This window comes from Poecilia mexicana, unplaced genomic scaffold (assembly GCF_051168715.1).
Source record: "Poecilia mexicana isolate PSO_F unplaced genomic scaffold, ASM5116871v1 scaffold_5, whole genome shotgun sequence".
Classification (NCBI taxonomy): Eukaryota; Metazoa; Chordata; class Actinopteri; order Cyprinodontiformes; family Poeciliidae; genus Poecilia; species Poecilia mexicana.
The window spans coordinates 30,887,336-30,900,714 of NW_028263374.1; the positions used below are offsets into that span (position 1 = coordinate 30,887,336).

The window sequence follows — 13,379 nt, forward strand, 5'->3', positions numbered from 1 at the left end:
AGCTCGTTAGGAGACAACGAGGGAGGGACAGGAAGCTCGTTAGGAGACAACGAGGGAGGGACAGGAAGCTCGTTAGGAGACAACGAGGGAGGGACAGGAAGCTCGTTAGGAGACAACGAGGGAGGGACAGGAAGCTCGTTAGGAGACAACGAGGGAGGGACAGGAAGCTCGTTAGGAGACAACGAGGGAGGGACAGGCAGCTCGTTAGGAGACAACGAGGGAGGGACAGGCAGCTCGTTAGGAGACAACGAGGGAGGGACAGGCAGCTCGTTAGGAGACAACGAGGGAGGGACAGGAAGCTCGTTAGGAGACAACGAGGGAGGGACAGGAAGCTCGTTAGGAGACAACGAGGGAGGGACAGGAAGCTCGTTAGGAGACAACGAGGGAGGGACAGGAAGCTCGTTAGGAGACAACGAGGGAGGGACAGGCAGCTCGTTAGGAGACAACGAGGGAGGGACAGGAAGCTCGTTAGGAGACAACGAGGGAGGGACAGGAAGCTCGTTAGGAGACAACGAGGGAGGGACAGGAAGCTCGTTAGGAGACAACGAGGGAGGGACAGGAAGCTCGTTAGGAGACAACGAGGGAGGGACAGGAAGCTCGTTAGGAGACAACGAGGGAGGGACAGGAAGCTCGTTAGGAGACAACGAGGGAGGGACAGGAAGCTCGTTAGGAGACAACGAGGGAGGGACAGGCAGCTCGTTAGGAGACAACGAGGGAGGGACAGGAAGCTCGTTAGGAGACAACGAGGGAGGGACAGGCAGCTCGTTAGGAGACAACGAGGGAGGGACAGGAAGCTCGTTAGGAGACAACGAGGGAGGGACAGGAAGCTCGTTAGGAGACAACGAGGGAGGGACAGGAAGCTCGTTAGGAGACAACGAGGGAGGGACAGGCAGCTCGTTAGGAGACAACGAGGGAGGGACAGGAAGCTCGTTAGGAGACAACGAGGGAGGGACAGGAAGCTCGTTAGGAGACAACGAGGGAGGGACAGGAAGCTTGTCAGCAGTTCTGACTACGTCCAGCTGTTCTAGCTGTTGTCGGAGTTGGTTTTGGTGAAGCAGCAGACGCTCTGCTGCTCCTGAAGTCACCTTCATCACTCAGTGATGATGATGATGATATGTCGTACCTTCGCTGCTGAGGCTGCTGGGACTCTTCCTGCTGCCTTCGTCCCAGCTGCTCCGCACGGCGGTGATGAGGCGGTGCAGGAAACACACCATGTATTCAGGAGGACACAGAGCTGTGGGATGCTGCTCACACACACACACACACACACACACACACACACACACACACACACACACACACACACACACACACAGAGAGAGAGAGAACGTGAAGGCCAACATGCAGAGGAGTTGTCTTCATTGTGGTGGTTGTCCTCATTAAATGCATCTGGAGCTCTAAAATCTCAAACAGAAGCAGAAACTTGGAGTTTGTCTCCAGATGATTCAGCAGGGGGCGCCACTGAGCCACTTGGACACTGATCCAGTTAGAGGAACGATAAAAGCTGGACTGAGTGAAGCCGCAGTGATGACCTTACCCCTCGGTTGCTGGCGTTCTCCTGCAGGAACTTTCTGAACTTGTTAAGGAAAATGTAACGAGAAGCTTCTCCCTGAAAGAAATGGACGGAGACATTTCTGTCAGAGAGCTGCCTCAACCTCAACATGCCTGTACCTCAAGATGCATGTACCTCAACATGCCTGTACCTCAACATACATGTACCTCAACATGCCTCAACCTCAACATACATGTACCTCAACATACATGTACCTCAACATGTATCAACCTCAACATGCCTCAACCTCACAATGCCTGAACCTCAACATGCCTCGATCTCAACATGCCTCAACCTCAACATGCCTGTACCTCAACATGCCTCGATCTCAACATGCCTGAACCTCAACATACATGTACCTCAACATGCATGTACCTCAACATGCATGTACCTCAACATGCCTCAACCTCAACATGCCTGAACCTCAACATGCCTCGATCTCAACATGCCTGAACCTCAACATACATGTACCTCAACATACATGTACCTCAACATACATGTACCTCAACATGCCTCAACCTCAACATGCCTGAACCTCAACATGCCTCGATCTCAACATGCCTGAACCTCAACATACATGTACCTCAACATCTATCAACCTCAACATGCCTCAACCTCACAATGCATGAACCTCAACATGCCTGTACCTCAACATGCATATACCTTAACATGCCTCGACCTCAACATGCCTGAACCTCAACATGCCTGAACCTCAACATGCCTCGATCTCAACATGCTTGAACCTCAACCCACTTCAACCTCAATTCACTTGAACCTCAAACGGCCTCAGCTCCAAACCTCCAATGTTTTCTTTAAAATCAATCTAATGGGATACTGGCAGGAAGCTAAACAAGGCAAACTAAATCAAAAAACTAACTTCAGAAGCAACTCTCCATTGTTGCCACGGAAACGATGTATTTGAATTAAAAAATCTGACCTACCGTATTTTTGTCCTTGTTGTTGAGCAGCAGCCTGAGGATCTGGACCTGTAGGTCCTCCACCACTGAAGAAGAACAGAGGAGAGGTCAGTGACCTGCAGAAGCAGCATATTCCTGAATCACTCATCCGCCACACCTTCAATCCTCTTCTTCAGCCGCTGGCAGCCTCTCTCGTACGCTCGGCGCCTCAGACGCTCATCTGAACTCTCGTCTTTGGGTTCTCGCTCATCTTTTCCCTGCAGAACCAGAACCAGAAGGTCCAGCTTAGAAAGAAAGGAGCACACAGATAACTGAGGGGGCTCAGATCCTGCTCTGCCCCCGCAGGATGAAGTAGGAACTGCACCTCATCGACACCTGACCCTTCTGTTCTGACAGACTCTAGTTCTGGATCAACAGGCGTTCTGAAAGGAGGAACCGGTTCTGTTTACCTCCTTGTCAAAGTGTGTGGGCCACCAGGTGGTCGGGATCAGCTCCTCCAGTCCCGCCTCCTTGACTCTCAGAGGAGTCTTGATGTAGAAGAAGACCACTGAACGCAGAACATCGAACGTAACCTTCGTTAAGGAAAGTTGACCCAATCGCCTGCTGGTTCTGAACTGAGCTTGAAAACAGAACCGGGAGTCTCAGAAGGATATAGGACGTTGTTGAGCAGGTACTTCCTGGACTTCTCGTGGCGCAGGATGGCGGTGGTCAGACGCAGATAGTGGATCTGGAACAGAAACCAACGTCTGATCAGCTGTAGTGCAGAGCGCCACCCAGTGGAGAAGGCAGGCAGCGGGTGGTACCTGGAAGCCCAGGTCTGGGATGATGGGAGAGAAGCGGTACGCCCTCAGCAGGGACATCATGAGCTGCTTCAGGCACTCGTTCACCTCGTGGTCCTGCAGGAAGAGGGAACACCATGAACTTTGACCTGCCAGAACCGGGTCTCACTGGGGTCAAGGCCTGGTTCCCCCGGCTAGACGTAAAGACGACTGATGCTGTTGACCCGACCAACAAGACCAGTCGGAACATCTGATGAGAAACCATTAATCATTACAGCTGATCAAAGTTTGCACTGGAACCAGCTGGTGATTCCAACTGGGACCCACTGGTGAGACCCTCAGTCCCACTGGGACCCACTGGTGAGACCCTCATTCCCACTGGGACCCACTGGTGAAACCCTCAGTCCCACTGGGGCCCACTGGTGAAACCCTCAGTCAAACTGGGACCCACTGGTGAAACCCTCAGTCCCACTGGGACCCACTGGTGAGACCCTCAGTCCCACTGGGACCCACTGGTGAAACCCTCAGTCCCACTGGGGCCCACTGGTGAAACCCTCAGTCAAACTGGGACCCACTGGTGAAACCCTCAGTCAAACTGGGACCCACTGGTGAAACCCTCAGTCAAACTGGGACCCACTGGTGAGACCCTCAGTCCCACTGGGACCCACTGGTGAAACCCTCAGTCAAACTGGGACCCACTGGTGAGACCCTCAGTCCCACTGGGACCCACTGGTGAAACCCTCAGTCAAACTGGGACCCACTGGTGAAACCCTCAGTCAAACTGGGACCCACTGGTGAAACCCTCAGTCCCACTGGGGCCCACTGGTGAAACACTCAGTCAAACTGGGACCCACTGGTGAAACCTTCAGTCCCACTGGGGCCCACTGCTGAAACCCTCAGTCAAACTGGGACCCACTGGTGAAACCCTCAGTCCCACTGGGACCCACTGGTGAAACCCTCAGTCAAACTGGGACCCACTGGTGAAACCCTCAGTCAAACTGGGACCCACTGGTGAAACCCTCAGTCCCACTGGGACCCACTGGTGAAACCCTCAGTCCCACTGGACCCACTGGTGAGACCCTCAGTCCCACTGGACCCACTGGTGAAACCCTCAGTCAAACTGGGGCCCACTGGTGATGATGAAAAATCTAAATAAATCTCTGCTGCAACATGGAAAACGTAAACATTGATTCTACAACATTTTCACAACATTTTCAGCCTCCAGAGGGCGCTCCTAGTCCCCTCAACCCAAACCTTGTTTATGTTTTCTAAAGCCTCCTGATCTCCTCTGGGGAACCAGCTCCACCTGGTGGCCCAATTGGGTCGGAGGCTGCAGCTCCATGTTTACCTCCATCAGCAGCCAGAAGAGGTCCAGCAGCTGCTGGATGAGCGGATGTTCATCCACAGAACCGCCTCCTTCCAGGATTCCCAGCAGGAAGTTCATCAGCACATCCTCCACCAGGTAGACCTTACACTGCAAACAGACACACACGCTGTAACAGCGGCGCCTCCTGCTGGCAGGAAGCAGCCGCTTTGGTGAAGGCTGCAGCGGCTCGTCTCACCATGAGCGGAGCGAAGAGGTTGAAGATGTGAGCCAGAGTGATGAGAACGGTGGGTTCTCCCTGGAGCCTCCAGGCGGCGGAGTCTTTCTCCAGCAGCTTCTCTTCCTGCACACAGAAACCGTCGAGACGAAGGGCGGGAAAAACGGATAAAAAAGTTTTCATACCACACTCAATTTTTAGTTATTTGTCTTGCTTTCTTTTCTAAAAAAATTATTACAAATTAAATATTTTCAAAATTTGACTTAATTCACATCCCTTCTCTGTTCAATTATGAGAATATAGTAATATTAGCAGAATAAAGACACAATTTTACCAGAAAACCATCTTAAAATTACAAGAATAAAGTTGTTTTAATGAATAAAACTTCTAGTTATTGAGATTCAACATGAGCAGCTCAGTCTGTGTGGTTTGTAAAGTCCTGCTGCTGAAAATAATTTGATGTTCAAATTTAAAACCAATCCCAACATATAACTTCATAAAATTCTCAACATTTCCCATTTAAGTTTTTGTTGCTTTTCATAGAGGAGTTCTAATAAAATTATTACTTCATTCTGCAAATATAAAAACTGGATTCTGGTAATATTAACAGTTTATCATCACTTTGTTCTCAACCACTTTATTCTGAAAAACTCTGATATTCTGTCGTAATGTTGACCTGAATTCAAAGTTCAAATAAACAGAAGCTGTAAAACACGCTTATCAAACAAGATGGCCGCCCTGCTGACATCACTCTGCACGATGGAATCACAAGGAAAGCATTGGTGGAAAATATCCAAGATTTTCCAACCAAAACCTGGATTGATGGACAAACTGGATTTATTTTTCGGAGACGCATCCTGAACTCTAGTTGATCCAAACTGGCTTCCTGACCGTTCAGTGAGAGCAGGTGTAGCAGCATTGGATGGCTGCGGATCAGAACCAGAGTGCGGCCTGGTCACCTGAGTGTCGATGGAGGTGGACAGGACATTCTTGATGTATCCCAGCAGCCTGTGGGCCTTCAGCAGGTCTGCGGTGGGGGGGTCCTGCAGCGGCAGGTAGCCCTCAGCCGGGTACGTGGCGCCCTCTCCAGTTAAGGACAAAAACACCTGATTCACTGATCAGAGCCTCTGGTTCTGGTCCTGCAGCGGGTCAAAAAATCCAGAACAGAACCAGCCCCAGGCACACACCCAATCAGACCAGCAGACAAATATAATTTCATCTTTTATCTTGGGATTAAAATCTGTTCGTGTTGTTTTCATGCAGTTCATCAGTTTCTCAAACCTTTTAGTCTGAGGTTCTGCTGATTGTTTAAAAGCTCCTGGGAGGAACTTTGGTCTCACTTTATGAAAGGTGATCAATCAGGACTCACTAAATGAAAAATGTATGTAATTAATGGTGGTGGCACTCCATTAAAAAGCTTAATAGAGTTAATCACAAAGTTTGTAATTAATATAAAAAAAAAAAAAAGAAATGTACTGTTTTTAATCTGTTCTTCAACCATCAGTTTTTTTTTTTTAATCCTTTGGAAATATGGACTGTGGAAGCTAACATTAGCGCAGTGGTTCTTAACCTTTTTTGAGGTACCGAACCCCCCAGTTTCATATGCGCATTCACCGAACCCCCCCCGACACACACACACACACAGAAAATAATTTGCGGTATTCTGGTTTAGTAATGTAATTATATGAGTTGTATTACCTCCCCCACGCCACTAGAGGCAGTACCAACCCCAAAAAGATGCGACGAAGGAGCAGATTTAGACTATAGAATTTGATAAAAACGGTGAACTTTACTGAAGTAATTAAAGACACAAGTTCAAATCCAGGCTGAGAGTGGAACTCCTTCCCGCAGCTCTGATTGGCTCAGCAATGTAACGTGATCCTCTGCAGCAGCTCTGATTGGCTCAGCAATGTAACGTGATCCTCTGCAGCAAGTGATGGCAAAGCGGGGCGTCATCACAACTTTACACAGGTGTCTTTACCTCCGCGGCAGAGGCTCCGGCGAACCCCTGAGACCGACTCATCAAACCCCTGGGGTTCGATCAAACCCAGGTTAAGAACCACTGGTCTAGGGCTAGCTGCACTGAGATGCTATTTTAAGCTTGAATAGCTTTGCTGATAGGCTAACTCCTTTTAGCACAACTTAAACAACCTGCGATGGATTGGCGACCTGTCCAGGTGACCCCACCTCTCGCCCAAAACATTCGCTGGAGAGGCACCAGCACCCCTGCCGACCCCACAAGGGAGAAGGGTGTTAGAAAATGAATGAATGAATGAATGAATGGATGGATGGATGGATGGATGGATGGATGGATGGATGGATGGATGGATGGATGGATGGATGGATGGATGGATGGATGGATGGATGGATGGATGGATGGATGGATGGATGGATGGACGGACACAACAATAATGTTTTCCAGCATCCAATAAAATCGGTCAGAAGCAAAAGTTCCGAGTGGAACCTTTGCACTCGCTTGTTTCTGGTACATCCACATATCTGACGCACAAGTGACATCTGTAAACAACACTGGGGGTTAGTTTCTGCTTCACTTCAAGGCTGAGTGAGTAGAGCAGCACTTTGCAAATAAAATATATTTGTTGCTGAACTCATCTATTTATTTAGTTTTGGAAGTGAAAATGGTTCTTATTTTGTCGCTGTAGTGAGGAAAGCAAAGCTATTTGTTCCTCTAATTACATCAATATATTATAGATAGGGTTGGATTTCCTCTAAATTAACGCAGCAGATCTGTGCGGGGAGGCTCCGCAGCCTCTGGAGCAGGGAGGCAGCGCGGAACCGGCGGGAAGGATATCTGAGCGGCCGGCTGCCGAAGTTGAACGCCACCGACTCTTTGAAGGAGAGGCTGATGGCGGGGAAGTACGCCACACCGGGACCCGTCTTGATGCTGCTGAAGGCCGTCCCCAGAGACTGGCCGTTCCTGGAGACACAGGGAGAGAAGACGATGGTTCTGGTTCTGGTTGAAAAGCTCAGGCAGCACAACTCAGGCTAGCTCAGCTTAGCATAAATATTGGAAACAGATGGAAACTGTTAGCATGTGCTGACTCACAGGCAGAAGGTGATGGTTCCTTCATCCAGGTCGATCAGACAGCTGACGATGTCTCCAGCTGCCCACGACTGCAGAGGAAAACAGAACATCTGGATCTGGGACTGACCCAAAACACAAAGTTCTGACCCACAACATCTGGGTCTGACGAGAAATGCAAACAATTAAGTTACAATTAATTTTTGATTAATGGTTTATTTTATTTTATTAAAATCATCCAGCCCTCTGGATGATTTTGTTTGGTCTACAATTCAAGAATGGAACAAATTTACAATTAATTTCAGATTTTTACTGAATTTTAGGTCAAAGACCAGGTATCTTTCTTTTATTAACACTTTTTATGTTTTTATTTATTACATTTTGGTAAATCTAGCAGCAAAGACAACCCCACCCCCAAAACATTTTGGAAAATATTTACCGCACTAGTCATTTAATACAGTAACTGTGCTAAATCCTATTTTTACAACAATCAGACTACTTTGCTTTTTAAAATAACATCTATTTCTATTGCAGGGGTAAAAACAACAAATGTCCACAAAAATAAATCTTTTCAGTTTTAATTTAATGGCAAAAAGTTTGGACACCACTGGCTTAGACCTGTTTTTAGTGTAGTTAAGCCGCCGTCCAGCAGAGGGCGCCGCTGGTCTTCCTTACGTGAGCTAGAACAGAAACAAAGATGGCGGCAGGAACGTACTACAACGGGAAAGAGAAACGGTCCAGGGTGGGATGAAAAACGCACTTTGTGCGTTTTTGTTTAAGAATATAAACACTTAAACTCCTTAAGTTTCACCTTAATATCGCTCATTCAACCAAAAGTCACTGATATTCATGGAGAGAAAATGGTCTCAAAATACATGTGTGCGTAATACTGGATTTGTAATCCGTGTAAACATTTTTGTGTATAACTTTGGATATTTGTAAATGTGAAACATGATTTGTAAACAGTAAAACAAAAATTTGTGCGTAACTCTGGGTACTTGTAAATATGTGGTCAAATGCATACACAAATATTAAGAAACTACGAATACAAAATAAAAGCACACGCACACAATTTGCAATTTATACCAACGTAAAATTTCTACACAGATTTTTTAAGTTCAAGCTGACAAACCTTCTCCTGCGTCTACAAATGTTAAATAAGTAACACGAGTCGCCAGATACAGACAGAACTGCATTTACACACAGACCACCTGTTACGATGCACGAAGATTTTTGAGACTCATTTCACGCCTCAAATTTGTGCGTAAATGGTGCGTTTAAATGCTGGTGGAAAGCTGGGTCATCTGATTTTTGTTCGGAGTCCAGTGTTTTCATCCTCTGAACGTTTCTCACTGTGCTTGTGCCGAAGTGGCAAAGACGTTATTAAGTCGGAAAACGGAATATTTCAGTACTTCTTTATAATACTAAAAATTCCTTGTAGACAATATTGTGCATTTTTGAGCGGTACAGCTGAGAATACAGTTTAAAAACGACCACTAGGTGGCGGAATGGTTCGCTGGCTGGAAAAACAGGCTGTCTAACAAGACGGAGCGTCCCGGTGGTCTGTCCTCAGAAGTGAGTAGAAGTGAAACCTGCAGGCTTTGCTCTCCGGTTATAATGAGACATCGAGTAATTATAAATAATTTCAGTAGTTTGATACTCTGTCCTCATATTCTTCTGCTAGCAGGAGCTAATGTACTTTAGCTGTTGGTAGATATGTGTCTTTAGTGTCACACTTCAGCACAGTTTGAGAAGTTAAAACAAATGTGTGTGTATAAATTTAATGTTTGTTGAAAATTAAATTGTGTGTGTACTTTTGTTTTGTACTTTTTAATTTCTCCATACACAGCTGAGATTACATGGTTTAAAAACCATGTGTATACAATTAAAACATGTAAATATGTGGATATGACCATATATTTACAAGTACCCGGAGTTACGCACAAATTTTTGTTTTATAGTTTACAAATCATGTTTCACAGATACAAGTATCCAAAGTTATACACAAAAATGTTTACACGGATTACAAATCCAGTATTACGCACACAGGTATTTTGAGACTATTTTCTCTCCGTAGATTTTCTTAAGGCGAGGATTTGTTGACAGAAAAACGGAGGATTGACGCAGAAAAATCCATGAAGCCAATAAACAAGGTTGATTCTGAGGCCTGTTGATGCTCGTTATGGAGCGAAGCTTCAACTTCATCCAGAGACGGTAATGATGAACATTTCACTCTTTACATATTATTGTCTAATCAGCGACGCAAGAGCTTCCATATTTTATAAATATGTCCAAGTTCAACCACAGTTTTATATTTATTCAGTCTGTATTTAATACTGCTGACACAAAAATGTAACAATATAATAAGATGCTTTTTTAAAATTCAACTAAAACATTTAGACTGTCATGTTTGGGAAAACAGTGGTACCTCTGGAAACAAGAGACCCCGAGGTTCTGACCCAGATCCTTTGGTTCTGACCTGAGGTTCTGACCCAAATCCTTTGGTTCTGACCCAGACCCCGAGGTTCTGACCCAGATCCTTTGGTTCTGACCTGAGGTTCTGACCCAAATCCTTTGGTTCTGACCCAGACCCCAAGGTTCTCACCCAAACTCCGAGGTTCTGACCCAGACCCCGAGGTTCTGACCCAAACCCCAAGGTTCTGACCCAGACCCCGAGGTTCTGACCTGAGGTTCTGACCCAAACCACGAGGTTCTGACCCAAACCACGAGGTTCTGACCCAGACCCCGAGGTTCTGACCCAAACCCCGAGGTTCTGACCCAAACCCCGAGGTTCTGACCTGAGGTTCTGACCCAAATCCTTTGGTTCTGACCCAAACCACGATGTTCTGACCCAGACCCCGAGGTTCTGACCCAGACCCCGAGGTTCTGACCCAAATCCTTTGGTTCTGACCCAGACCCTCAGGTTCTGACCTGAGGTTCTGACCTAAACCCCGAGGTTCTGACCTGAGGTTCTGACCCAGACCCTCAGGTTCTGACCCGCTCCGACCCGTTTCCTGTGTCACCTTTCCGTAGTTGGTGGTTGTTACGTTCCACTTTCTGACCCGGTTTCCATCATAGGCGTACGAGTCCGGCGTGTCCCCGACCCCTTCCTGAGAACAGAGAACTGTGTCAGAACCGACCCGGCCTGCCGACCCGGCCCGCCGACTCTTCCTCTTCCTCACCTCCTGGTTGAAGCGACAGCTCAGAGTGCACCAGCCGATCTGCATCAGACCCTGAGAGGAGATCAGAACCTCGTAGGCCCATTTCCCTGCGGGAACAGAACCCACCGTTCAGATGTTCTGTTGGGCCCGGTCCGGTCAGAACCCAGCAGAACTGGTGTGTTTTACCTTTAAAAACGCAGGTGGTGGCTCTGATGGAACTGAAGTTGCTGTGGCCAATTACCTGCAGGAAGCAAACACCATGTGAGACGTTCTGCTACAGTCCGGAAGTTCTGACCCAAACGGACTCGGCTCACCCCAAGCAGGTCGTCGTCCACGAACAAGAGGCCCTCAAAGCCGCTGGTGTGGTCCAGAACCACAGGTTGAGGACCCAGACGGCCCTCTGCAGACGGATCTGGGGACAGGGACATGGTCAGGCTGCAGGTCTGCACTGCAAAAACTAAACCTGACCAACGACTTGTTTAGTTTCTACTGCAAATATCTGAAGACAGCGTTCCTCAGAGAGGGAGCTGCCAGGGGGCGCTAGGGGGCCTCAGAAAGTTGGAGGAACAATTAAGAAAAAAAAATGGAATCCAATAAATGTAATTGTTTTAATATAAATATCATCTGTGTTTCAATCTCCATTATAAAATACAAGTTAAAATAAATTCCTGAAGATGGAGACAGAAGATACAAGTAGCCTTTATTTTCCTCAGAGGGAAATTTAGCATCTTTCTGGCTGCCAGTCAAACTGATCAAGCTGCTTTGCTCCTCAAGCTAGCGTAGAGAGCTAGCATAGCAAGCTAGTGTAGAGAGCTAGCATAGCGAGCTAGCATAGTGAGCTAGTGTAGACAGCTAGCATAGCGAGCTAGCATAGCAGCTAACACAACATGGAAAAGCTTCTGACAAGAAAAAGACCAAAGGAAGCGTCCAGCAGCCCGGCTGCAGAGAACGCTGAGGTTAAATAAAACTTGGAGTTCATATAAAAATGTTACGTATTTTAGTATCAAAAGAGGGTCAATTTTTTTATCTGGTAGTTTACTGAACATCAGATTAATAAAGTCATAATATATTACTGATAACATTTTCCACCACAGAATTCACTGCCAACTGAAATGAGAAGGTTTGAAGCAGCATTTATGCTAAATGGATGTAATGATTTTAGAAAAGTAATAAAAGTAAAATGGAAGATTCAAAGTTTCTGTACGACATCGGACAGAAGCTGAAGCCGACTTGAAACAAGACAAAACTAGAGAAAACATACCTGGTCAGGTTTTGTGTTTTTACAGTGTAAGGCGATGCAGCAGGACTTTACCTCTGAGCTCTTCAGGTGTTTCTCCTTCAGACAGAAGCTTCTCCAGGTGTGAGCTCAGGTCCTGGAAACCAAGAGGCTTCCTGCAGACCGACACAGAAAGGCTGAAGGTTTGAATCCTCTGAGGGGCCAGAACCAGAACCAGAACCAGCTGGAGCTCCGGTTACCTAGGAAACCTTCAGGCTGTGTTCTGGACATCACACACTGATCGGATTCTTCATCAATCATTCAGTCAATACTGTCTTTATGGAACAATAATGTTAAAGGTGGAAAATTCAGGGTCAGGATCAGCGCAGAAGCCCGGTTCTTTTGGGATTTTATTAAGTCCAGTCCAAACTTTATTCAGTTTTATTATTATTATTATTATTTCTCTTCAAATATGATGGACATGTCAAAGTTTTGCTTCCATCTTCATGTCTAAAAAATGAAATCTTAAGACTTTCTTCCATAAAGACACCATGAGTTTAACTGGGATATTATTAGAGGTGTGCCGATCGATCGGTCACCGATCATAATCGGGCCGATTTCCGTGAAAAAGTGCATGATCGGTGATCAGCGATCATTGGCTCTTGTTGCCGATACCGATCATCTCATTTCCAGCCTGCCTGTGCAGCTGGTCTCCTCTTTCCTTCACTCTGCACAAACGCAGCAACAAATCCTAAGCGATGTGGAACTATAACGCACTGAGTGAAAGGGGAAGTTTGCGTGTTGCGGCGGAAAATTGAAGCAGGTCAAAATGCATCAACACAGCGAAGCTAATATGACATAAAAACAATGACGGAGTTTGGCTACATCGAGGCTCACTGCAGTAAATCAGACATACGGAGGATCAGACAGCAGGTAAAGCAGCGCACAGCTACAAACACTCACCCGGATTAGCATGACGGTCAGAAAGCTAAACAAATAACCTGGAAAATTATTTAAGTCTTCGAGCTGCGATGTCAGACTCTGGTTCTGCTCTCCTGTTGAACCGCTGCTACGCTACAGGTAGTAATATCTGACAGGCTACAGGTAGTAATATCTGACAGACGGAGCTTCGCTTCTGCTCCACCTGGTGGTGACTCTCACACCGAACCT

The 13,379-nt window shown here is 46.8% G+C and overlaps 1 protein-coding gene across 1 annotated transcript in view; it reads right to left on the reverse strand.

Annotated features, from left to right (window-relative positions):
* rnf123 (ring finger protein 123) overlaps positions 1-13,379 on the reverse strand; it is a 48,111-nt gene that overhangs the window by 30,278 nt on the left and 4,454 nt on the right. The window contains exons 4-20 of the mRNA XM_088005883.1: positions 12,306-12,385; positions 11,308-11,405; positions 11,180-11,234; positions 11,015-11,100; positions 10,856-10,942; positions 7,857-7,924; positions 7,602-7,727; positions 5,749-5,863; positions 4,811-4,915; positions 4,597-4,722; positions 3,273-3,365; positions 3,128-3,196; positions 2,919-3,041; positions 2,627-2,726; positions 2,494-2,555; positions 1,538-1,609; positions 1,124-1,244 (exon numbers count right to left, since the gene is read on the reverse strand). Of these exons, the coding sequence (XP_087862009.1) occupies positions 1,124-1,244; positions 1,538-1,609; positions 2,494-2,555; positions 2,627-2,726; positions 2,919-3,041; positions 3,128-3,196; positions 3,273-3,365; positions 4,597-4,722; positions 4,811-4,915; positions 5,749-5,863; positions 7,602-7,727; positions 7,857-7,924; positions 10,856-10,942; positions 11,015-11,100; positions 11,180-11,234; positions 11,308-11,405; positions 12,306-12,385 (1,586 nt within the window). The remainder of the gene's footprint in view (positions 1-1,123; positions 1,245-1,537; positions 1,610-2,493; positions 2,556-2,626; positions 2,727-2,918; positions 3,042-3,127; positions 3,197-3,272; positions 3,366-4,596; positions 4,723-4,810; positions 4,916-5,748; positions 5,864-7,601; positions 7,728-7,856; positions 7,925-10,855; positions 10,943-11,014; positions 11,101-11,179; positions 11,235-11,307; positions 11,406-12,305; positions 12,386-13,379) is intronic.